At 38.6% G+C, this 23,552-nt stretch overlaps 1 protein-coding gene across 1 annotated transcript in view; it reads left to right on the top strand.

Annotated features, from left to right (window-relative positions):
- The first annotated feature begins 2,698 nt into the window (after positions 1-2,698).
- ctbp1l (C-terminal binding protein 1-like) overlaps positions 2,699-23,552 on the top strand; it is a 68,329-nt gene continuing 47,475 nt past the window's right edge. Inside the window, exons 1-3 of the mRNA XM_030779898.1 lie at positions 2,699-2,771; positions 4,122-4,179; positions 4,266-4,438. Of these exons, the coding sequence (XP_030635758.1) occupies positions 4,381-4,438 (58 nt within the window). The 5' untranslated portion in view covers positions 2,699-2,771; positions 4,122-4,179; positions 4,266-4,380. The remainder of the gene's footprint in view (positions 2,772-4,121; positions 4,180-4,265; positions 4,439-23,552) is intronic.

Below are 23,552 nucleotides of genomic sequence, written 5' to 3'. Positions count from 1 at the left end.
GTATTTTTTATTTTTTTAATTGGATAGCATGCCACCCTGCAAAAACTCATTTCAGGGAGGCAGCACCACCACACCCCGGCCCCTGCAATCCCCCTTGTTGTATATTCCTTGTTGAGTATTTTGTTGTCAGTATGAATGCTAATAGCTAAGTTGTAATGCAAATAGCTTTCCTATTTCTTTTGCAAACTTTCTTTGCACTGTGATGTGGCTTGCTTGGCAGATTTGAGCATTTTGCTGGAAGTCTCAACCTCATATGCACAAAATGTGACATTAAAATCTATATTATATTATATTATAGTATAGTATAGTATAGTATAGTATAGTATAGTATAGTATATTCATCTCATGGAGTCATTTTTTTTTATTCTGTTACAACTTTAAGCAAGTCTACAGGGAGTTTGGCCTCATCACGTGGAACATCAATAGAGTAGCTCCTTAGCAGCTAGCAGCTAATCTCAACTCCAGTGATTCTCAACTTCAGTCCTGAGGGCCCCCTGTCCTGCGCGTCTTTGTTTTAACTCAGGACTGACACATTTTATTCCACTGATCAATTAATCATCAAGCTCTTGATTAGCTCAATTAACTGTGATAATGAAGAGTTAAAACAAAGACATGCAGGACAAGGTGCTCTCAGGACTGGAGATGAGAATCACTGGTTTAAAAAACATTAGCTATGCTAATGAACGAATGACACCCGTTAAACTCACCTCAGCATGTCTTTTAGAGTCATTTAACCCACCATGGGTGATAGAAAAGTCACTGTTGCAAACAGTGCAATGAGTAACACTGTCATTATTTTTTACCCCTATTAGGCTGGGGTACACTTAGTCTGGCGTGAAGTGCATTTTATATTTTCTTTTTTTGGAGCACTCTGCCAGGACACGCTGCAGGACACTAAACTTAACTGATGGACAATGAAAGAGAGAGAGAGGTTGACTGTAAAGCCCGCCCACAGAGAAAACTGATAGATGTACTTAGCACAAAGAGAGACCAATCAGGATGTTTTCTCTGTCACTCTCTCGCTACATCTGTCACCCCCTCTCTCGCCCTCTCTCTTGCTCGCTCACTCTAAAAAAACAAACAAACAAACAAACAAAAAAAACTATTTCCGGGATATTGTATATAATTTGAACTTCTGAGAGAGGTGCAATGTCTGGGATAGGCTGAGTAGAAGCATAGACACTTCAGGGAGGGTAGGAAGAGAGTCATGTGTTCACATGCTAATGTGCCACATGCTACTTCTGGGGGGGTGTTACAGAAAGCGGGCTGAGTGACAACCCAGAGTTGAATAACTCAGAGTAAGTAGTAAACCTCCTAATAGAAGAGCCCTATGGCTTTGTTTTGCTAGGAGAGTGAAGCCATAGGGCTCTTCTGTAAGGTTTACTACTTGCTCTGAGTTACAGAATAAACCTGTATATCCCTTTATTCATGTGTCTTGAGTGGCTGTTTCCCCATCACATGAGCTACTAGACCATCAGTGCTTTTCTGAAAAATGTCCATTTAATTAATGAACGTATCCACAGTGAACAGAAAATATATTTTTTTTAAATTCAAATTGATTGCACAACCTTGTAAGATGGAAGCTACTCTTTACCAACCTATGTTGGAAAGGTCTCACAGAACTGACAGGCTAGTCAAACTGTCTGAATGAGATTGGAGGCAAGTAAAGAGGTTTTATTCTAAATCACTGAATGTTCACCATTGATAATCAACATTCCATAAAGAAAATCTGAAAGGCAATATAAACTCAAGGTTTACACAAATCTCACAAGTCGGTGGACAATGTTTGTATACGTTTTACACACATCTAACATATCTGTCGACAATGTTTATATAAGGTGTACCGAAGCCCCACAAGTCTGCAGGCCACGTAACAGCCCGTCTCTCTGCAATAGGGTCAAAGTCATAAACAGAATAGGACAAACATCATGTCCCCTGCCAAAATGTATTAACCTGTTTCCCTGAATGCTGTCAGATATGGTTATCAGACATGTTGTCTGCTCTGAACTAGATACTGAATTGATGCCCAATGTTGATGGAGGTAAGATAGTTTTTATTTTAGCATTAGCAATTTCAGGAAAAAAAAACTGTAAACATTGAGAAAAAAAGACAGTACAAACAAGTAAGCTGTTTCTTCTACTGGGATTGCTGCCTTGACAGACACAACACTGTCACTACCTGCTTGTTTGAAGAAAAATTTCCTGTAACTGACACTAACTTACAGGTTGCCTGCCCCATTCCTCATTTTTAGAGAGCTTAAGTGCTGCCCATGTAATTGTTCACATATTACAGATCTGGAAAACCAGAAATGAACGCATTAAGAGAACGTAGATAAATAGCTAGATAGATAGATAAAATGAAACAATGAAAGATAAATGACTGAAAGAATCAATAATAGACTGGGGAAATACATACATGCATACATATCAGTTGTAATATTATAAAATACGTCTTTATTTTACGTCAAATATATTCATAAAATAATTGAAATATTTATGAATTCTTTTAATTGTGATACATTTATCGGTACTCAAACTCTTCCATAGCCTGCCATACTTGTTTTTTTTTTTGTTTTTTTTTGTGGCACTACAATGAGGGCGCTCATTTCTTTTGGGTTCCCTTTTGCGCATTCCGTTCTGCTTTCTCGGCAACACGTTGTCTGTTCAGGCCCAAACTCCTCACTTCCTCTATGGCACATTTCATGGCGATCGGCGTAAGTCGAACATTTGAAGAACGAACGCTGTCCCACCATTAACGGCACGTTTTCCTCGGTAAACGAATTTAAGCACGTTTGGATTTTGACTTTCTTCTTTGCGAGAAATGTTGTTCGAAATTTTAAGATACTTGCGCACATGTCATATTCACACAGCTAAACGCAGAGTTTTAACTGCTTGCTCATATATGCAGCGGAGTTCAGTAAATCCATAGGCTGCAAAGCTAGCCACATTCCCCTCACACAGTCATACAGCAAGCTATTAGAACTCGCCGGCGTCTTGCCTCAACTGTTTTATTCATTTACTTTTTGCTCGCCAAATTTCAGCAAAATTTGAGATATTATACGAATTTTCGCGCCATCGTTTCCTTATCATTACCGATTACACAGATTTTAAATGTAACTGCGTGACATCATGTTAGCCTTTCGATGTTAGCCTGTGTAGCTAGCTAGCTTGTTAGCTTAATAAGTATGGCATACTATCTGTTTTACGGAGCCATACAAGCTGAATTAGTCTTTGGAGTTGTGTTACGTCGCCGTTGAAGTCGGATTCCGTCAGCTTCAGTGCATGTTTCAGACGTCTTTTTATAGATTACTTGATAAGCGCGAAACGTTCTGTGTAGCTTACTTCTCAGTGAGAGTCAGCGTCGGGGTTTATATCAGATGTAGTTATTGCTACCCTGGCAATATCCTGTGCCAGCTATCAAATATCCTTTATCTTTACTAACGTTGACTATAGTAGTTATTTTTGCCTGGAATAGCAGGTTCGCGTGATATGTAAGAGTGTTTTAAGGTTTTGTAATGCTTCGTGTCGATACGTCTGCCTCACTTTGCTAGCTGCTTTCTATCTTTACCGGTCTTCAAGTTAGCCGTTGCAAACAAGCTAGCGCACTCCGACAAGATTGTTGGTTGCTCTTTGTTCACAGTCAGCGCTGAGGTTCAGTTCAATTTTATGAAATAGATCGAACTGAAGACGACCTATGTCAGTTCAGTTATTCCTCGCCCATGTCTTCATTTAACGTTGCTGACTAGATAATGTAAAATAATGTGTCTTCATCATATATTTGAAATGGCGGGTAATCAAATTCAAAATGTAATGCGCTTACAAAGTTTCCTCTGCTGAAGACAGATCATTCCATAGCTTTACCACAGAATAACTTCAGGGTCTGTGATTAGTTACTCACAGATGTATGCTTAAAACTGTGTGTAGTTATATGCAAGTGCTGCACAGCTATGTTGAGAGTATGTGTCAGTTTATCTGTTTTTACTTTAGAGGTAAAGTATTTGTTCTTTAGCATTAACTAAAACAATATCCATTCTTTTAGCATTAATTAAGAGCTTTAACTGTTATTTATGAAGAGCTGAACTTTTTGTTTTATGTTAATGAAGTTTTTTTTGTAATTAACAGCTGTTTTTGATTGCATCATCACAAGTATACAGGAAAATATTGGGCCTCTGGACTACAAGTGAGTCTTTCATCCATTTTAGCTCTTTGTCCCCATCCTGTATTTCAAGGGAGTACAATCTGATGTTTTCTTGTTTCATATTGTAGGACTCCTGGACACTTCAGTGATTTGTCTAATTTGGAAGGTGTGAGATACTCCTCTTTGTTCTTTTCTGCACTCTTGTTCTGGCCTTTGTTCGCCTGTGTGAAAATCTGCCAGTAAATGGCTTTGATGGACAAACACAAAGTCAAGCGGCAGAGATTGGACCGCATCTGTGAAGGTGAGAGATTCAGGCTGGTATTATTATGCATAAAACACAACATATGATAAAGCTGCTGACTTAAATGAAGAGCTGAGTTGGAGTATTTTTTATGTCTTGACAAAAGCAATTAAGCTATTAGTAGAGAATGACAGATAATTCACCCATGGCTTCATCACATTCTTTAAACAACTGGTAAACAAACAATAGCAGGTGTTAATTTGAGGCACACTCAGGTCACTTGACTATGATGTCATCACGTTGATGTTCACAAACATTCCAAATATGTATATCCATGTTGTCACATCAGGAAACAGACATTGCTTTGAAGAGTTATGGTTTGGAGCAGTTTTTCAATGCTAGTGAATTTGTGGAGTCTGCAGAGCTGTGTTGTTCTTGTCTGGTAATATTGAGCGGCTGAATACTCAGTTTTTCTATTTGGTTTCACTGCCTTTTATTCTAATCTTCTTGATGTAAGATTGTGTTTGGTTTGACCTCGGGGGTACCTTAGCATGTAACCAAGGAGTACATGTCGTTATAGTCAATGAAATCCTTGATTTTGTATTTGTGATTTGAATGTGTATGATTTCTGTTGTAAATATTGGAACAATGAGTACATATATCACAATGATGGTAACAAGGGGTTTAATGGTTTTGTACCAAAACTGAAAACCATGGTTCTGTAGTGCTCCGTGCAGTTCTCACTACATGCGTAGAGCACCTTTGATTGTTTTCTCTGACACCAAATAATAAGGAATACATATTCTTAATGTTGCAGAACGTGGCAGATTGTTTGTGCTTTTGATCATTAAGAATGTTAATCATAATTTGAAGCTAGTACACTGTTTCTTTTTCTTTCTGCCTCTCTGTGAGCATATGTGTGCCATGCTTATCATGCGGTGCATGAATGCTTTAATGTAGTGGACAATTGCAACATCATAATGACAATGTACACTGTTTTAAATAACTACAAAACACATGGTGTCATTACTCAGACTTTAAATTGTGTTATATTGGAATATATCGGTCCACTGTCCAGTAAAGTTCATCTAATCTTCCAAGCTTTTCTAAAGAGGATCTTGTTTTGCATCGATCTGAAAAGGTCAGAGAAGTTGGTTGTCGTTCTGCAGTTGTCATGTGTTTGTTTTTCTGCTAAAATGGCATACTTGAGTGGCAGCCCTGTTGTTCAGGTTATGTTTTCTTTTACTCATTTTCCTGAAGAAAAATATTTGATAACTGGTGCTAAAGTTTAATTTGATTGCAGTCATTTTATTTCAGAACTCTGAAATAAAAGATGCCAAAGATTTGTAGTTTTCATTACAAATTTTGAAGAGAATTTTTTTTGAAGAGTTTATTTTTGCTCTTTGTTTTAAATGTGCTCTTATTGGGCTACATTTTTATATATTTGAATTAAAAAGAAAGAAGAACTTAACTGAACCAACTCAGAACTTTTCTTTCAAGCCAAATGATGATTCAAGCCAAACTGAACCATGGCCAAAACCAAGTAACAAACTGAACTCCAAATAGGGTGAACTGTAACACATCTAATAGTTACTACAAATATTTCAGGAGAACTAGTGAGAATATTTAGGAAACAATGCAGACATAGAGAAAAGAACATGATTTTTGATGTCAGCTTTTAATCATGGTGCACATGCTGCATCACCTGTTCATTAAGGCTCACATTGATAAAGTTTACAATATGATGCAGTTGAACATTAGGCCTAAACCTTGTGAGATACATTCTTGAACTCACTTTAGCACTGAGGAGCCATATCCAATAGTCCAGTGAACTTTTATTTTGTAATCATAACTATTGTTCCACACTGTCCAGTGAACTTTTATTCTGTAATCGTAACTATTCTTCCACACTGTCCAGTGATCTTTTATTCTGTAATGATAACGCTTCTGTGAGAAATGACAACGCAGTTGTTAAGCTTTGTGCTCATATTCTGATTCTTTGCATATGCCTCATATGCCTCTTAGTTTTAAAAATTGTCCATATTGTAGTTTTTAAGAATACATACTTGATGATCACACTGCACTTGCATAGAGTATTTTTGGCTGTGTTTTAGAAGTATTACATTTTTGTGTGTCACCTGCAAAAAAATCAAAATATCCCAAAAACGTAGTTTTTTTGTGTTATAATCCATTGAAAACCCCGAGGATACGTATTAGTTTTGCTTAGCATTGCATAGCATAGCATTGCTGTCAGGTTGTCAGTGTATCTCCTCCAGAATAGAACTGTTTTCAAAAGTGACTGGGCATTGTCATCATCAAGTGGTTTGTTGTCAGTGATGGACCAGTAAAGAGACTGATACAAAGCTCAGGCTGTGTGGTGACTTCTGTCCCATGCTTAAAGAAAAATGTTTGCTGGATTTTAAATTATATTGAGTCAAATGATTTAACCAATAATCCCCTGTGCAGACCAGTCACATATTTAAGACAGGTGCGTATTCCAATATTCATTCTTAAAACTACTTCCTTTCTACACCATGCATCAGATGTCATTGCCTGGGAATGTTGTTGCTGCTTTCTTGTGCACCTATTCACCCATTAACCCAGCTTGGCGTGGAACAACGTAGGGCAGCTTGGCGAGCTGGCCCACTAAGGTTGTCTACAAAGACAGATGTATCTGTATCATTAAGGGTAGAAAAACGCTTCTGAGAGATTTTCTTTTATTTATTTCATGAGCATGAAATAGTTTCTGCTCTTTTAGGTTTAAAAGAAAAAGAAAGAAAAATTGAAATTCCATCCATAGGATCCTTTTTTTAGTAAGAGCTTTTTCGTTTTGTTAAAAAAAAACAAAAACCCAGTCACTGTCTTAGACTCGCTCTCTTACCTAATACCTTGTTTTTGGAAAAGTTTTTGGGGTTTGGTTGTTACTTGCCAGATTTAGCTTTCAGGGCAGGGGAGTGAATTTGCGAAAGGATTAAATTGCAACTGAGACAGACCAAGTCAACTGACGCAAATGAGCATTAGCTAACAACCTTTTGGCTTGTGACTAACATCAGCAAATGTCTATCAGTTTGTCCATAATAGACAACTTGCGAGACGAACATAATTACTATTTTTAGTGCATTAGGACATGCTGGGTTTGCAACATGAAACAGCCCTGCATCTCTCTCTCTCTCTCTCTCTCTCTCTCTCTCTCTCTCTCTGTATGTATGTATGTATGTATGTATGTAGGCCTGTGTGTGTGTGTGTAGATTGAAGATATGTATGTCTAGATTGAACCAACAAGCTTGATAGTTAGACTTTAGTCCATACAGCCTGTTACAGAACTCTGTAGTTACTATACATTGTAGTGTTATTTGACAGGTGGTATTCACAGATGTGTGCTTTGTGCACAGAGCTGATTAAGTAACAGAACTGAAAGATGTAGATGAAAGATGTTTGTTTTGTTTTTTGCATGCATTTCATTCTATGCATTTTTTACTGAACTCTCCATTTCAACTCTAAGTTGTCAGATCTGAAGTGAAAGTAAAAAAAAAAAAAAAAATCAATTTAAAGCAGTCTTACCTCTGTCATCTTAACAGAAATTTCTAGGGATGGGGCAACATAGTTATCTCACAATTCGGTTTGATATACGATATGAGATTCATGATTCGATATCACCATGATTCGATAGAACCTAAAAACAGTTCAGTGACAAAGTATGAATATTCAGAATTGATATTTAATTTTTAGCCATGCAAAATACAAAATAATTCCTCATTTGAATAAAGTTCTCTACTAGACAACAAAGATGTCATAAATACAAGCTATCTTAGTGCCTCCCAGCAGCAGAGTTAATCAAACATATTTAATTAAATGATTAACATGACATCATGAATCATACAGTAGGTATGTGTCTTTGCATTATGAACAGAAACTGTTTCTTTGCATAAAAAGATACCATAAATTCCTTCACATTTTTGTTTTTCAGTCATTTTAAACAGCAGTTTTCAGTGACACACATACAAAATGCATTGTTTTGACACTGCATGTAATGTTCAGATTAGTTGAAATAAAGCTTAATTTTTAAATGACACGTAAGTTAACAAGATACCATAATTCCATTATCACTTTCTTTGTTAAGGCATCTTAATTGGCAATTTTCAATCAGTGACGTGTTCCTATCTCACTATGCGACGTATATCCGGGAGAAGAATGTACTTGTTCATAGTCGTTCACACTAATTAAATTAGAGTCTCAATTGTAGACAGAAGTTGAGAATCTTAAAGAAACTTTAATTTCTAGAGGGTAAGGTACAATACAGAGTAGCAAATGCAAATACAAGTAGGGTACAATACAAGGTAGTAAATATCTTGATCATGTTCTTTCTTATGAAATGGATCGTAATATTTTTGGATCGCAATATACCAAATTTCAATTTATTGTCCCGTCCCTAGAAAGCCCTGCTGGTCATTGCTTAGTGCCAAATACAACTGAGTTGCTTATGAAAAGAGTTATTCATACACTTTGAAACCTGGTCTCAGAAAATCATGACCACAGTTGATCTCCCCTTAATTTAGTTCATGTCCCTTTGGCAGAATTTTTAGCAACAACATTAGGGTTTGTTTTTTTTTATTTTTTAGCTGCTTTTTACACTAGAATATTGTCGAATTGTATGTTTTCAGTGTGTATACATCAAATGGTACCAACAAAAAGCTTTAACTTATGTGGTGTTTGGCTTATAGGGAAATACCAGAATATGCATAAACACATTATGCATTTTGATTTAATGTTGGTCTAACACTTTGACCTATCTGGATGGTGTTTACTCTGAATGCAGTACTAGAAAAATCGAGAATTTGTGCGGCTGTTTCCAAAACATGGGATGTGTATTAGTCTTAATTCCTCATGGCCTGCCTACACAGCTGGTTATAAAATCATGAGCTGATTTTAGATGAGCAATGACAGTTGAGATTTTAGACCCCTAATAATCAGATATGTTCCCTCATGATCCTCACTGCATGTTTCAATGGTAAATGACAGCCTTTTTTTGACAAGGATGCAGAGCACTGTGCTGTTGTATGTAAAAGACTTGGCCTTGGAATGCTAAATGAATTTCAGGATTTCTCATCACTGCTAGACTGTTCTTAGTGACTGAATTTGTTCTTTTTAGAAGAAGTTAATATTGAATGATAATTGACTTCCTCCCAAGACTTTTAATACTAAGATATTTGAAAAGGGAAAAAAAGGAATAGGGAAAAAGAAGGTGGACAGTGGTTTTGAGAAGTGTGTGCCCACCATTCTACTGGCCTGTAGTATGATGAAGCTGAGATTGTAAACAATTATTAGGATTCAAAGTCCAGTGTTGGATGTCAAAGATGTTGCTGTTATTATTACTGCCATAAATACTGAAATACTGCAATTACAAAGTCACTGATTGGCTCCTGAAGGAGGATGTGAATTACTGAGAAACACATTAGACAAATTACTCCTCTCCTATAATGATTAATGCCTTATAGCAGACAGTAGACCCAAATTGCTTTTGCTATGACTCCAGTATGTTTGGTTTTAAAATGCTAATAATAGGGTTTGCACAGGGTCTATTAAGTGCTTGAATTTGGCTTTTGGAAATTCAGTGCTGGATTACCTGGAGAATTGACTTCTTCTGTAAATGTGCTTAAGATTAAAAGCAATTGTGTGTAGGTTCTGAGCAGTGGCGGATTAAGGTGGTCATGGGCCCCTAGGCTACTCTTTGTGTGCGCCCCCCCCCCCCCCCCCCCCCTTGCTCATAATGCTTTACCAGAAAACAGTAATTTAGTGCCTTGTATAAAAGCGTGCTAGGAATATTAAATGGCCCATATACACACACTTGGGGGCGCACTGGCATACACAGCCTGGTGACGACGGAATGAGTTTCAAAGTGAGGGGGCAAGAACACAGGGTACAACCAGAGTTGTAGGGGGGTCGGGGGGGGCATTGTCCCCTGGGGAAAATTTTCTTAATTCTGGCAGCTAAATGCAGCATTTTGCCGCAGTCTGAGACAGAAACGGAAAGCTAGGGCAGTGACGTTACCAGGATATGATAGTGTATGCTACATTGCAACTTCACAACTTTTAATTTGATGCAATCAAAATTTTCGAAACACAGGCATGGGAGCTTGAGAGCCGGAGCCTTCAAATCACCAGCAGGACAGGACTGTATTTTCAGTCTCTAAGGTAGCCTACATTAGAAGGAATTACAAAGAAATTGTGCCTTACAATCAAGCAATCTCTAGTCATTCCACCTCTCCCTCACCACTTGCTCTTGCGTTTTATCAGATTAATCAGACAACATTTTCTAATCATTGACACTACTGAGGATGCAGTGAAGGCTTTCGTTCCTCTTATAAATTGCAGCACTTCTCTAAATTGTGAAATTTTGTCCACTAAATCTTCCTCCAGATCACCTGCATATTTCTTCTGGAGATTAGCTGCTCCTATATGAGGATCTTGTATGGAAATGGATGGAGTATTGTTCAAAAATCCAGATATCAGCTGAGTGTCTTTGTAGGAGTGATGCCTCCGATCCTATTCCGCTACGAGTTGATCTGTGACGGCGATAAAAACTGTTGCATTGAACTTGTGTGCTCCGCTATCATGTTTTCTTTCTGACATTTTGCCGTTATACTGTCCAGTAGCAATGATTATTATTATTTGAAAACCAAATTTACCTTTAAGAACCTGGCCACTTACCCCCAGTCAGCTGCTTAATGTTTTAAATGTTTCTTACAGGCCAATAGGAGTCAAGCTTTTTTTTGCTCTGAAGTAAATTTACATAATTTTAAATAGTCTGGCCAATCCGGGCCCTTTTCCACGTGAGGCCCCTAGGCTCCAGCCTAGGCCAGCCTGTGCATTAATCCGCGGCTGGCTCTGAGCACTCCAGCAACAAGTTTTCTGAATTTTCTAGAATCTTTGGTGATAATCCTAGTTGTGTGTGCTTGGTGTGATATTAAATCAGTTTATGTCCAGTTTCTCTAAATGTGTATTTGTGTGTGTGTGTGTGTGTATATGTGTGTGTGTGTGTATATGTATATGCTGAACCTAGCTACAGCACTTATAGCTCCTTAATGTCTACATACTTGGATTGTATTTTGCACTTTGGGTAAAAGCATCTGCTAGATTAATAAATGTAAATGTAAACCACTCTGCCCCATTTTACTTCTCAATATACCCACTCCTTCCCCTCATTTTCACTTTAGCATTTTTGTAGCCTTGTTGTGATTTATACTCACCGCAGGGAAATCTCTGCCTTTCAAGTGTAGTTATGTCTGGACAAGTAAATTCGATGATTGATTGCTGGTTACTAGCTAAATTTAGTTTCTTATTGTGATTTGACAGCGTATTTCTGTGTCAGAGTATAATAGTATTTTGTCCTGTGCTGTTAGGAAAGAACACTTTGTTAAACAGGGTCATACAGGCACAGTGGAAAATACGCTAGCACACCAACACGGAGATCTGATTTCGGTTCCCAGTAGTGGTTTGTCCACATGAATGGGGGGCTCGTCTCTCCGTTGCTGCAGCAGTTCCTGCTGTTTGGTTGGGGTGGCAGGTAAGTGATGGACAGATCTATTTGGTTGGGGTGCCGGGTTAGTGATGGACAGATCTGGGGTGCATACTGTTAACTTCTGTACATGTTATGATTGCCTGTAGAAGTCTGACAAGAAACTATGGTGGAATTGGACAACAAAATTGTGGTGAAAAGATGTGACACCATGTGACTGTTTTATGGCCTAACATGATATGAGATAACATGGAAAAAGGTCATAATATTTTAAGACAAAAGGCAGTATTGTGCAATATTATGAGAGAAGTAATGGGGGTAGTGGTATCAGCATTAAGCATCTGATAGGTGAGAGAAGAGAATCATTTCACTTTTAGACAGCTACTATCAGCTCCCAGCATTCATGAGTTTCTCTCTGTTTGTTTTGTATACGAAAGTATACAAATCTGCCACATCCCTCATTATGTCTGAATGTATACCCACAATTAAGATTATGAACTCTTAGTAATGAGTTCATCTCCTCAAAATATTAAGACTTGATTCTTGAAACATTAAGTCCTTAAAACACAGACATATGAAAGAGGATAGAAATAAAATGAGCACAGAGTAATATCATATATCATACTCCATTCATTTATTCAATAGCCTATACAAATGAAAAAGAATTTGTGTTTTTGCGTGCACCTATGAAAATATTCAGTCAAATGAAATATTTGTATTGTGTGGAGTCCTTGCAAAGTTGGTGCTGGAAAAAGTTGTTTTTTGTTCAGGTTATGAGCCCCGTCACAAAGACTGGCAGTTATTTTTATCTGCCAGTGTTTTAACTTACTTAATTTGCATTGTTTATACTATTTGTATGCTGTTAAGTATTATAAGATGGACCATTGCTTTCTTCCTGGCATCATAATGATCTAGATAAATATGTATTCTGTTAGCATGCTTTGTATTCTGTGATTAAATTTTATATATATATATATATATATATATATATATATATATATATATTTTTTTTTTTTTTTAAATGTGATTCAGATTGTATGCACTTAATTAAATCATTATGACTTGGTGTTTTGCATGACATTCACTATGTTTAGAAGAACTAGCTAGAAAAATTCTGAGAGTCAGTGGGGAGAGGTGAAATTGATGGTCTGTAGAGTAACATGGACAGAGCACTATTCAAGAGAGCAAATCACTGTCTCTTTAAAAAACAACAACTGCGCAACCGCCTTCAGTGCTCTCTGCCTATGCTAATGAGTTTAGTGCTGGTTGGACAGCCCTCAATAGCTGGGATTCTGATTGGAGTTGAAGTGTAGGGGGATGGCTTGGGTGTGGATGACAGCTGGGAGCTTGCCAGGCAAAAACAGTCTGAGGCTGGTTGTGAAGGGCGGAGGGAGTGCGATAGAGCACGGTAGTGGAAGAAGAGACAGAGAGAAGACAGGCGTGCAGGCTTCGCTATGCAAGGTCAGAATGTGTGTGCGTTCGATTGGAGTGTATCTTGTGTTTTATGAGGAACTTATCTGAGATGGAGGGAATTTTTTATGGATGGGTGTGGTACTGCCTGTAGTAATTTCCCTATTGTGTCGTGTACATATGGGCTTGTGGCCCAGAGAATTGAGCAGCTGTGAGAGTCGAGAGCAAGCATGAAGTAGGGTGGGGTGCTACTGCATTATCACACCCTACCCCTCCCCCCTTACCTCATCTTATGTGTGTCCACTCTTGGAGAAAGAGAAGGAGACTCGGAGAGCAGAGACATTTGGTTTAGGAAGAGGGAGGGGGTAGGGAGGAGAAATGAGTATTGAATGAATGGCATTGTTTGAATGGCCATGCCTGTTTTGTAGCCTCTTTTCCTGAAGGCTGATGTGTGCTTAGTGCGTAAGCCATCTGTGCTTTTTATTCTGTATTTGGCACAGTACGTTTGTAGGATAAACAGTAATATCGTCCAGTTTTGCTCCTTTGCTCTGTTTGTAACACAGTGCAACTCACACGCTCCTTTCCCCAAGGGAGAGGCCAATCAGTCAGAGGGCACTGGTCTGACGCTCCTGAAATAAAGAAAATGTGTTCTAATTTTTTATTTGTATAGCCTAATGCTTGATGGGTTTGACTGACATCTGTATTAGCCAATTAACAAGTCTGGTTTTGACTTTATAGTTCCAGTGATGTAAACCTTCACCAGGAGATGGGTTTCCACCAAACACTTTCACATATTTTAAGCGTATTCATGAAAATTTGGCTAAGGAAATGTCTGTGCGCATTTCCGTCAGCTGTGTTATGTGAACTAAAGATGTACACTTTCCTGATTGTGGGAGGAGCTGTGAACAGCCGTGGGTTTAAAACTTGTCTAGGGCAACTTTAACGAAAAAAATGTAATAAAATCGCAACAAATCTCTTGATGTGACTAAACCTGTTTCCATCAGCCAGTATCATTTTACCCTGTGCTAATCACCTTTTCCCAGAGAATAAATTTCTTAGGCGACTTAAAAGGTTTGATGTGAAGTTTAAGCGTTAATTTTCATTAAATAGTTGGATGGAAACCTAGCTAGTGTTGTGACAGCATTATATTATGTGTTTGTTGTGACAGGAAGGGCATACGTGTTAGGCTACTTCTGGTTAAAATGTGCTTGATGAATAGTCTAAAAATGAGGCAGTGTTTTGCAGTTTACTACACATTCCTTTTCAGTGCAAACAAAGAACGCAAGACTGGATTGGTTTGGTTATTGAATACGCTACAGTTACAATACGGACTGTCTGATCTGTCATTCATTTCAGCTGTAGGTTATAAAGAATGTGTAGGCTAGTCATGGACCTTGAGTGAAAGTCGTGCCAGTACTCAACCTGGCAATGAGATGTACCAAGTTTGGCATCAATCCATGCAAGCATTGCTGAGATAAGCTCACTTCCTGTTTTAGAGGCTTTGCCATTGAAGTTCATTGGAGGACAGCAGCCATATCGTTTATCCTAGCAAAATTCTTTGTACAACCTTTGGTCAGGCTCCTCTCTAGATGATGTGTACCAAATTTGGTGGTGATAGGATCAGCGGTCAAGGACTACTTCGCAAAAGTGAGGTTTATGAATAGTTCAAAATGGCAGAGAATGAAATATGGTGATTTTTGATAAAGTGAGTCCATTTCACCCAGCATGAGACAGGGATTAAGGGGAATCAAAGATGATTCCTCTTGGCCAAACAGTTCAAAAGTTATAAGCAAAAATGTACTCTGGAATTTGGCCTGTTAGTGGTGCTAGAGTCAATGATGGAATGACACCAAATTTGGTGGCTAGATACCTTGGGCTGTGCTCTATAAGGATGCCAAATTTCACCAGGATCCATTCTTCAATGGGCTTCCATTGAAAACAGTTAAAATTTGTTTAATGCAAGATGGCTGGCAAACTAAATGCGCGACACCTAGGGTTCATAAAGTACGAGTCAGGGCTCATTACTGTGATGATGTACAAGAAGTTTGGTTAAAATATCTGCTTTTGTCGTGGAGTTATAGGTGTTTTAATACTTTTTTGTGTGTGTTTTTCTGGTATAGCGCCACCATGTGGCCAAATTTCATGAAGCTTGGTGGGCACCCAGGATTCCCCCTCTCAATGAAAGGCGCAAAGTTTGGCATCAATCCATCCAAGTATTGCTGAGCAAAATTCTTTATACAACTTAGACTGGTCATGTACATGATGCGTACCAGATTTGGTGATGATAGGCTCAGTGGTCTAGGACTAGTTCGCAAAAGTAGGTTTTTTCGAAAAACTCAAAATGGTGGAAAATCTAGTTGGGCGGAAATTGACGAAAGGGTGCATTTGACTCGTCATGACCCAAGGATTCAGGGGAAAAAAAAAAGATCACAACTAGGACAACTAGGCAAAGGGTTCAAAAGTTATAGTCAAAAATGTACCTTGATTTTTGGCCTGTTGATGGCACTACAGGGCTGCATGGATTGACCCCAAATTTGGTGAGTAGATACCTTGGACTGTCCCCAAGTTTCCAAATTTCACAACTTTTTACCATACAGTTCTAGGGGCTGCCATAGACTCCCATTGCGGAAACAATAATAGTGAAAAATTCTAACAATTACAGTAGGGTTCCAGCAGCTTTGCTGCTTGGCCCCTAATAAAGGAATGACAGAACAGATAACATTAAATCTTACACACAATTTATTTAAAGATAGTGACAAAGGAGGTACTATATAAACAATAAACTATAACAAATGAAAACCAGCATTTTAAATTTCATTTTAGGCCACAGATTAATAATTACTACACTATGGTAAAGCCTATGGACTGTTGTGTATGAATTAGTGTTTAATGTGTTGTTTTTGTATCTAAACTAGTTCTCATTTAACACAGTACAGCTAATTTCCAGTATTTGCAGAGTTTAATCTACATATCCAAAATACATAATCTTTGAACGGACATTGGAATTTCTAAAACTTCTTTTTCAGCATTTATACAGACACAACTTCAAGGCAGCTTGTGTACCAACATCTTTATGTCTTTGTTCTACAGTCACAGAGGATGCTCTAAACCCATTCCTTCCCTTAACTGCTGGAAATGACTCAATTATAGGTCTTGAAAACAGTGAACCATTCTTTGTGGTCAGCTCAACTTGATCTACCTTTCAAACTTTTGTGGTTTTTATTTCACTACAGTGAGTTGGTTGTTTGTCTGGTGTTAGTGAGGCTATGTTCTCAGTAGTTTTGGTGAGATTACAGGAGTTTGATGAGGCTGCATACTCGCATGTATTGGTGCTTTAACACTAGAAGCACCGCACCGGTTTGACCTACTTATACCTTGAAGCGCCAAGTGCCGGTCATTTGACCGCTGTGACTACCTACTAGGAGTAGTTCAGGCAACTTTTTCATAGTATTTGTTTTTTAATATTTAATGTTCTACCTTGGAGAATGAGTTCATTATAAGGGATCTCACACACATTGCGAGTTAGACTGCGGTTGGTCTGTAAACGTGCAGCCCGACTTCATCAACATTCCATTGATCACGCCATTGTCCCTAGTGATTAATTTTTGCACTACCTGAGCCGTGCCCTACAATAAATTAGAGACAATTGTGATTGTAAATTAACTATTGTAGGGAGCGATTACCGATTTGGACATTCTAATTGTTGGGCGAAATGTAACGGAGTAAGCTATAAACTGGACTTTATGCTTACTCAGTAGAACGACCTATTGGAATGACAAGACAGGCAGTAATTGGTTGAGAATTACAATGCGTGTAAATCAAAACTTGTGGAAGTTTAGAGTCTGTGACTGCTTAGGGTGGCGCTAGAGAAGTAGACTAAAGTGTTTCAGTTCCGAACTTGTCTGTCTCCGTGAAATTATCGCTGATACCACATAATAAGCCCAGCCGAGTATATCAGGCTTTACACTTACATTTTAATAAATTAATTATCTACCACAACTAACAGATCATTATCTATGCCATTTATTGAAACTAAATTACAGCACTAAAAAAACCCTTCTTTTTGGTAAATCGACAGCTGTGTAGTTTATTTACAGTAAATACTCAAGAAAGAATGAATTATACATTATACAAGATAGATACACGAGAGAGTACATTTTTCACTGTATACACTAAGTAAATAAATAGATAAAGTACTTTTCGAGCTATTTAGTATCCTATGTGGCGGGATGCTGTGACCCCTTTTACACAGCCTGTTCAAGCAGGGAATGTTGTACCTCGCTGTTTTGTGTTCCCATTTCAAGTGGAGAGATATTCGACCAACAGCCTAGAACAGGGGTCTGCAACCTTTATTATCAAAAGAGGCATATTTGCCCCCTCCCACCAAATAAAATTCATCTGGAGCCACTAAATCTATTTGACCCTTAAAATAAAGATAACACAGTTTATAGAATTTTGTATATAGTTGTACTCTATATACAAAACTATCGTTTTTAATGCATTTATGAAATTGTAGAAATACAATAGGCCTTCAGCATTAGATTTTTTTTTTTGTTGTTTGCTAATTTCTCGCCACATATCAACCATACAGGTAAGCCAGCATCGTTGGTAGTGAAAGCAAAATTAAACACTGTTTTCCTCTAACACCTTTCTTTCCATTTTTTTTTTTTCGGTCACTGCGGTCAGATGAGCGCTGCTCGGCGCTTCTAGGTATAAGTAGGTCAAACCAGCACGGCGCTTCTAGTAAGTTGTCACAGCGGTCAAATGACCGGCACTTCTAGTGTTAATAATTCTGACAGTACAGCTCAACCGTGAAGATTTGGAAGAAATCAGTTAATTAGCATTCAAATTTGGAGGAAAATATTCAAATTCATCCATTGTTTGAAGTTGAGATTTAAAGTGACTCCTAAAAAGCTCCCAAAATGCTCTCTAGAAAACAAGCCATTATTATACTGAAATTGCACAGAAAGACATATGGGGTTATGAATATGCAGTGTGTACAGAGTCTCTCAAACTCATTCTTGAAAATATTACGTTTGCGCGTAATTTGTTTTAAAAAACAAGGCATCATTGGTGTTGGCTCGCCATGCCAGTCAGCTGACACAAGGCAGGTGTCTCCAATTGTTGTTATTCTCCAAAAACAGCACTGATAATGTCTTTATCTGGAGAGCTGGGGCTCCTGCTTTGATTCCCTGCTTGCTTTTCTGGGTTGTCAGAGTCCATCTTTACAGGGAATGTCAGTGGTGGACTTGTAGGTGCATATGCTAATGCACTATGAATAAAGTTAAAGAAATGATCGAATGTTATGGAAAGGTTACTCAACAAAGCGGAGAGATAGCTGCACTGCATGTTGAGCTTTAGAGATCCTGCTGTGTCCCGCTCCTTGGCAGTATAAAACACACACACACACACACAAGAGGTGGATGATATGTCAGATATACTCAATGTATCGCGAGTTGTTGTATGTGCAATTTAGTAAATAACTACATCGCGAACATCAAGTAGAAATTGTCACATAATTGTTTTTAATCCATCGGCATGAGACTCGCTTTGGCGTTTTATTTCTCTTGCTCTCTCCCATGGCTATCTCCCTCTCACAGACACCAAAAGAAAAAAGTTTACATACATATGTCACACACACTCGCCCGCCCATCCAGACCACTCTCCTGGGCGAGTGTGTGTGACCTATATAGGTCAGATGTGTTTATATATGTATCTGTGAGTAAGTTTATATGTGCTGAGTTTCGGAAACGGTAATAGAAGAGGAGGACAACTTGTTTTTTGAAAAGAAACAGCACTGGATCCATCATCTGGCAGTGGTATTGGTATCCCAAGGAAGATGCTGAATGAATACTATTTTGGTAAATTTAACTTGGTTGTGATTTCCCCCCTTTTTGCATGCAAGTTTAATAATATTCCAATAGAAACCACTAATGAATATAAACCAGAATGTTTTAATGCATACATATGTTGTACGGACGCTATAATCATCATACGGCTGTGATTGTATACATCAAAGGGTTAAACAGAGCATTTGTGAAGTTCTTTAGAGGAGATTTCAGAATATGGAGATTAGGGGTGTCACGATATACTGGTATTGACAATAACCATGATATGTAAAAAATGAAATATTGATATTGTTGGATTTTCTTGTGATTTCACAAGTAAACGAACCGGAGCAAAAGCGTGCTTGGAGAAAAGCTTTATTCGATGGTGGTGGGACCCGGCAGCAAGTCTGCTTGCGCCGCAGCTTAACTCAGAGAACTGTTACCGTGATCGGCCTTTATACCATGAAGCAAACAGACAATAGGTTTACAACGTTGCTTGATGCAAATCAGAATCTAGGTGTTAACGCTAAATTCCCCTTTTGTCTGTGACGGCTGCCATTTGCCCATTACCGGTTGTATTTAGCCATAATCAATTGCTCTTGGCTCCAACAGTAATGCGGCGCCAAAGGTGTGAAGCTTTCTTTGACTCTATGGTAATAAGACCATCAGGTTAAACAGTTCTCCTATCATGAACCATGTCTGTTCAGATGTCACTATAATCTTACAATCCCCCCTTTGATCATAACAAAACATGATCACAAAAAGAAATAATTGTAAGAAAATACATGAACAGAAAGAGGAAAAAGAACAGAAAAAGAAACCAAGATATGTTGACAGTAATCATGTACACAGCCTAATACTGAATACAGGCATCTCTGCTTACAGTATAAAATAGAAGATCTTTTTATGATGATGCACAGATATTGAAAGGATGTACAGCATTATTAAAAATGACATTGTTGGCATGGTGGATGATTACATTCAACAGTTATGGTGCTGGATTGTATTGGTGGATGAGATCTTCTGAAGCAGGCTGTGCTATATTGTGCGTTTGACCGATGCAGATGTGTCCCGTGTCCTGTGATTCTTCAGCAGATGTCAGTCAGGTGTCAGGTACAGTCCAGTGTAGACGTCTGATGTCAGCCAGGCCACCCTTCTCTAGAGGGTTGTGTAGGATCCTCCTTTTCACTAGAATACCTGCAATGACACACAGGAGAGGAAACGGAAACGCACCTGGCCAAACTGCATCGACATCAAAATGAACTGTCATCTGTATAGACACCTAAAATATCCCTATTTAGTTTCGGCTGGGAGCTACAGTATTTATCAGTGGTGGCATGATGGCCTCTTCATCCTCAGGCGACAAGCTAGAGCCTAGATAGCTCTAGTCCCGCCATTTCTGGACTCTGATAAATACTACCGCCATTCTGGCCCTAATCTCTAGGCGGATTTACTAATTTACAATAGTACCACTTGTTTTTTTGTTTTTTTTTTCCTGCACCTTAACTGCTGCATTAGTGACTAAAAGAACCTGTGTCCCCCCTCTGGAGGTGGTTGCCAGGCACTGTAAACCTGTTTCTCAGCACCCTGGACTGCGAGACTGAGTTGTTCACAGTACTGCATCAGGCTGTCAAAAGCTAGATGCACGTCGGCTTTGCACAGATCCATTGTTCCGGGTAGGGCTGGCCTATGATGACTTCAAAAGTGCTTCATTCCCTCTTCAAAATAGGTTATTAATCTTTCCTAACCACCGTCGGAAGGCTACTGCAGACAGTTTAACACGAAAACAAAACAAAAACAAACAAAACAAATAGGCTACTTTCTTTCCAAACTCAAGTTGGAAGGCTAGACTGCTTATTTTTTTTTTTAGCAACTTAAAAACAAATACAAATTCTTACCACATATAACCTTAAGAAAAATACAAATTTTCAAGCATGCTTTTAGGACAAGGTAACTCCGTTCTCGCGATCTTAACCATTGGAGTTCCACCTCATAACACAACCACACTACTTTGGGCACTGACCCCTAACGTTGCTAACATTCTAATTTCCAGACTTACAATCGGAACGCGAAGCTCAATACTACTATACTTCTCAACTTTCTCACAAAGAATAATTATACAGTATTGAATTCGGTGTAGCTTCAACACCCTTCCTTACTACAGAAAGGTGTCTAGCAACCAGTTGCAGCGTTTCTAACTTTACTTAGAACATTTCCTAACTTATAGTCGGAACACGAAGCTCACTTAGCAATACTAGTATACTTAACTTTCTCACAAAGAATAATTATACGGTATTGAATCCTGTGTAGCTTCCATCAACGCCCTTTCATACTACAGAAAGGTGTCTATAGCAACCAGTTGCGGCGTTTCTAACTTTACTTAGAACATTTCCAGACTTATAGTCGGAACACGAAGCTCACTTAACAATACTAGTATACTTCTTAACTTTCTCACAAATAATAATTATACAGTACTGAATTCTGTGTAGCTTACACCAACACCCTTTCATACCACAGAAAGGTGTCTAGCAATCAGTTGCAGAGTTTCTACCTTTACTCAGAACATTTTCAGACTTATAGTCGAACACGAAGCTCACTTAACAACTTACAGTACTAGTATAATGCGCTACTTCTTAATTCTCTCACAATCAAGAAAAGCACCAAATTTAATTCTCTCACAGCGAAGAATAATTAAACAGTATTGACTTCTGTTCCCGAGCTTTACAACGACGCCCTTTCCTAACCATAGGAAGGTGTCTAGCAACCCAGTTACTTATAGTCTCTCCATCGATCTCCGATTAGAGGTCTGATAACCTTCTCGATGCAAGATGACTAACAACACTAAAGTATACCGTTACAAAAGAACTCCGCTCTCGGAATCTTTCACCGTTAGACTTCCACGTCGCAACACAACCACAATAACTTACAATACCAGTATAATGCACTCTTAACTTTCTCATAGAGAACAATGATACAGTATTGAATTCTGTGTCGCTCACACCAACACCCTTTCCTAACCATAGAAAGGTGTCCAGCAACTAGTTGCAGCGTTTCTAATTTTACTTAGAACATTTCCTGACTTATAGTCGGAACACGAAGCTCACTTAACAACTTACAATACCAGTATAATGCGCTACTTCTTAACTCTCTCACAACCAAGAAAAGCACCAATTTTTAACTCTCTCACAGCGAAAAATAATCATACAGTATTGAATTCTGTTTCAGAGCTTACGACATCCTTTCCTAACCATAGGAAGGTGTCAAGCAACCTAGTCACTTAGTCTCTCCATCGACCTCCGATTAGAAGTCTGATAACCGGCTCGACTGGAGATGACGAACACTATAGTACACACTCCGTCAGTCTCAGGTCTAATCGAAACATATAACTGTAACAGTAGCCAAGTTACAACTAAGTATTTACGGGGAGACGACATGAGCTGTCTATACAGGCTTTCCCTAGCCTAGACCTCGGTACCTCGGCCTAACTTAATAGAGCCCTTACAAACAGTGTTTTACCGAAATTTCACTGTTGGTTACATGCGCGTATATTTACTTGTCTGTTTACTTATAAAACAGTTAAAAACAGGTTCTTCAAGAGGGGTAGTACGTTTCTTACCATGTTAAGATCATTGAGATGTTAACTGGCCCACCGACTCTTGTCTTGACGATCTCCGACTTGAAATTTCAACCGGAAAATCTCTGCGATTCTTCTCGCTGAATTATTCTTTGTCGTAGCTGTGTCGGTGAGTTGCTCTCGTACCAAGCCCTCCTGGCTGGCTCGCCATTTGTTGGATTTTCTTGTGATTTTACAAGTAAACGAACCGGAGCAAAAGCGCGCTTGGAGAAAAGCTTTATTTGGTGGTTGTGGAACCTGGCAGCAAGTCCGCTTGCGCCGCAGCTTAACTCAGAGAACTGTTACCGTGATCAGCCTTTTATACCATGAAGCAAACAGACAATAGGTTTACAACGTTGCTTGATGCAAATCAGAATCTAGGTGTTAACGCTAAATTCCCCTTTTGTCTGTGACGGCTGCCATTTGCCCATTACCGGTTGTATTTAGCCATAATCAATTGCTCTTGGCTCCAACAGTAATGCGGCGCCAAAGGTGTGAAGCTTTCTTTGAATCTATGGTAATAAGACCATCAGGCTAAACAGTTCTCCTATCATGAACCGTGTCTGTTCAGATGTCACTATAATCTTACAATATCATATTAATAATATACGTGATCATATTGTAAACTAGAGATGCATTTCTGCGAGAAAATGCGAATGTGATTGTGCTGCAGCATCACTGAATCTTAACTGTAGAAATATTTGATCTGTCTCCAGCTGAACTGAAGTCCCAGAGCAAAAGACCACTGAATCCATTTATTGACTGCTGCTGCGTGCCATCCCTCGTCGTAGCACTAGAGACCTAAAAC

Source organism: Chanos chanos, chromosome 7, assembly GCF_902362185.1.
Source record: "Chanos chanos chromosome 7, fChaCha1.1, whole genome shotgun sequence".
Lineage (NCBI taxonomy): Eukaryota > Metazoa > Chordata > Actinopteri > Gonorynchiformes > Chanidae > Chanos > Chanos chanos.
Note: the sequence above shows the minus strand (reverse complement) of the source record. Positions and strands in the feature narration are given on the sequence as shown.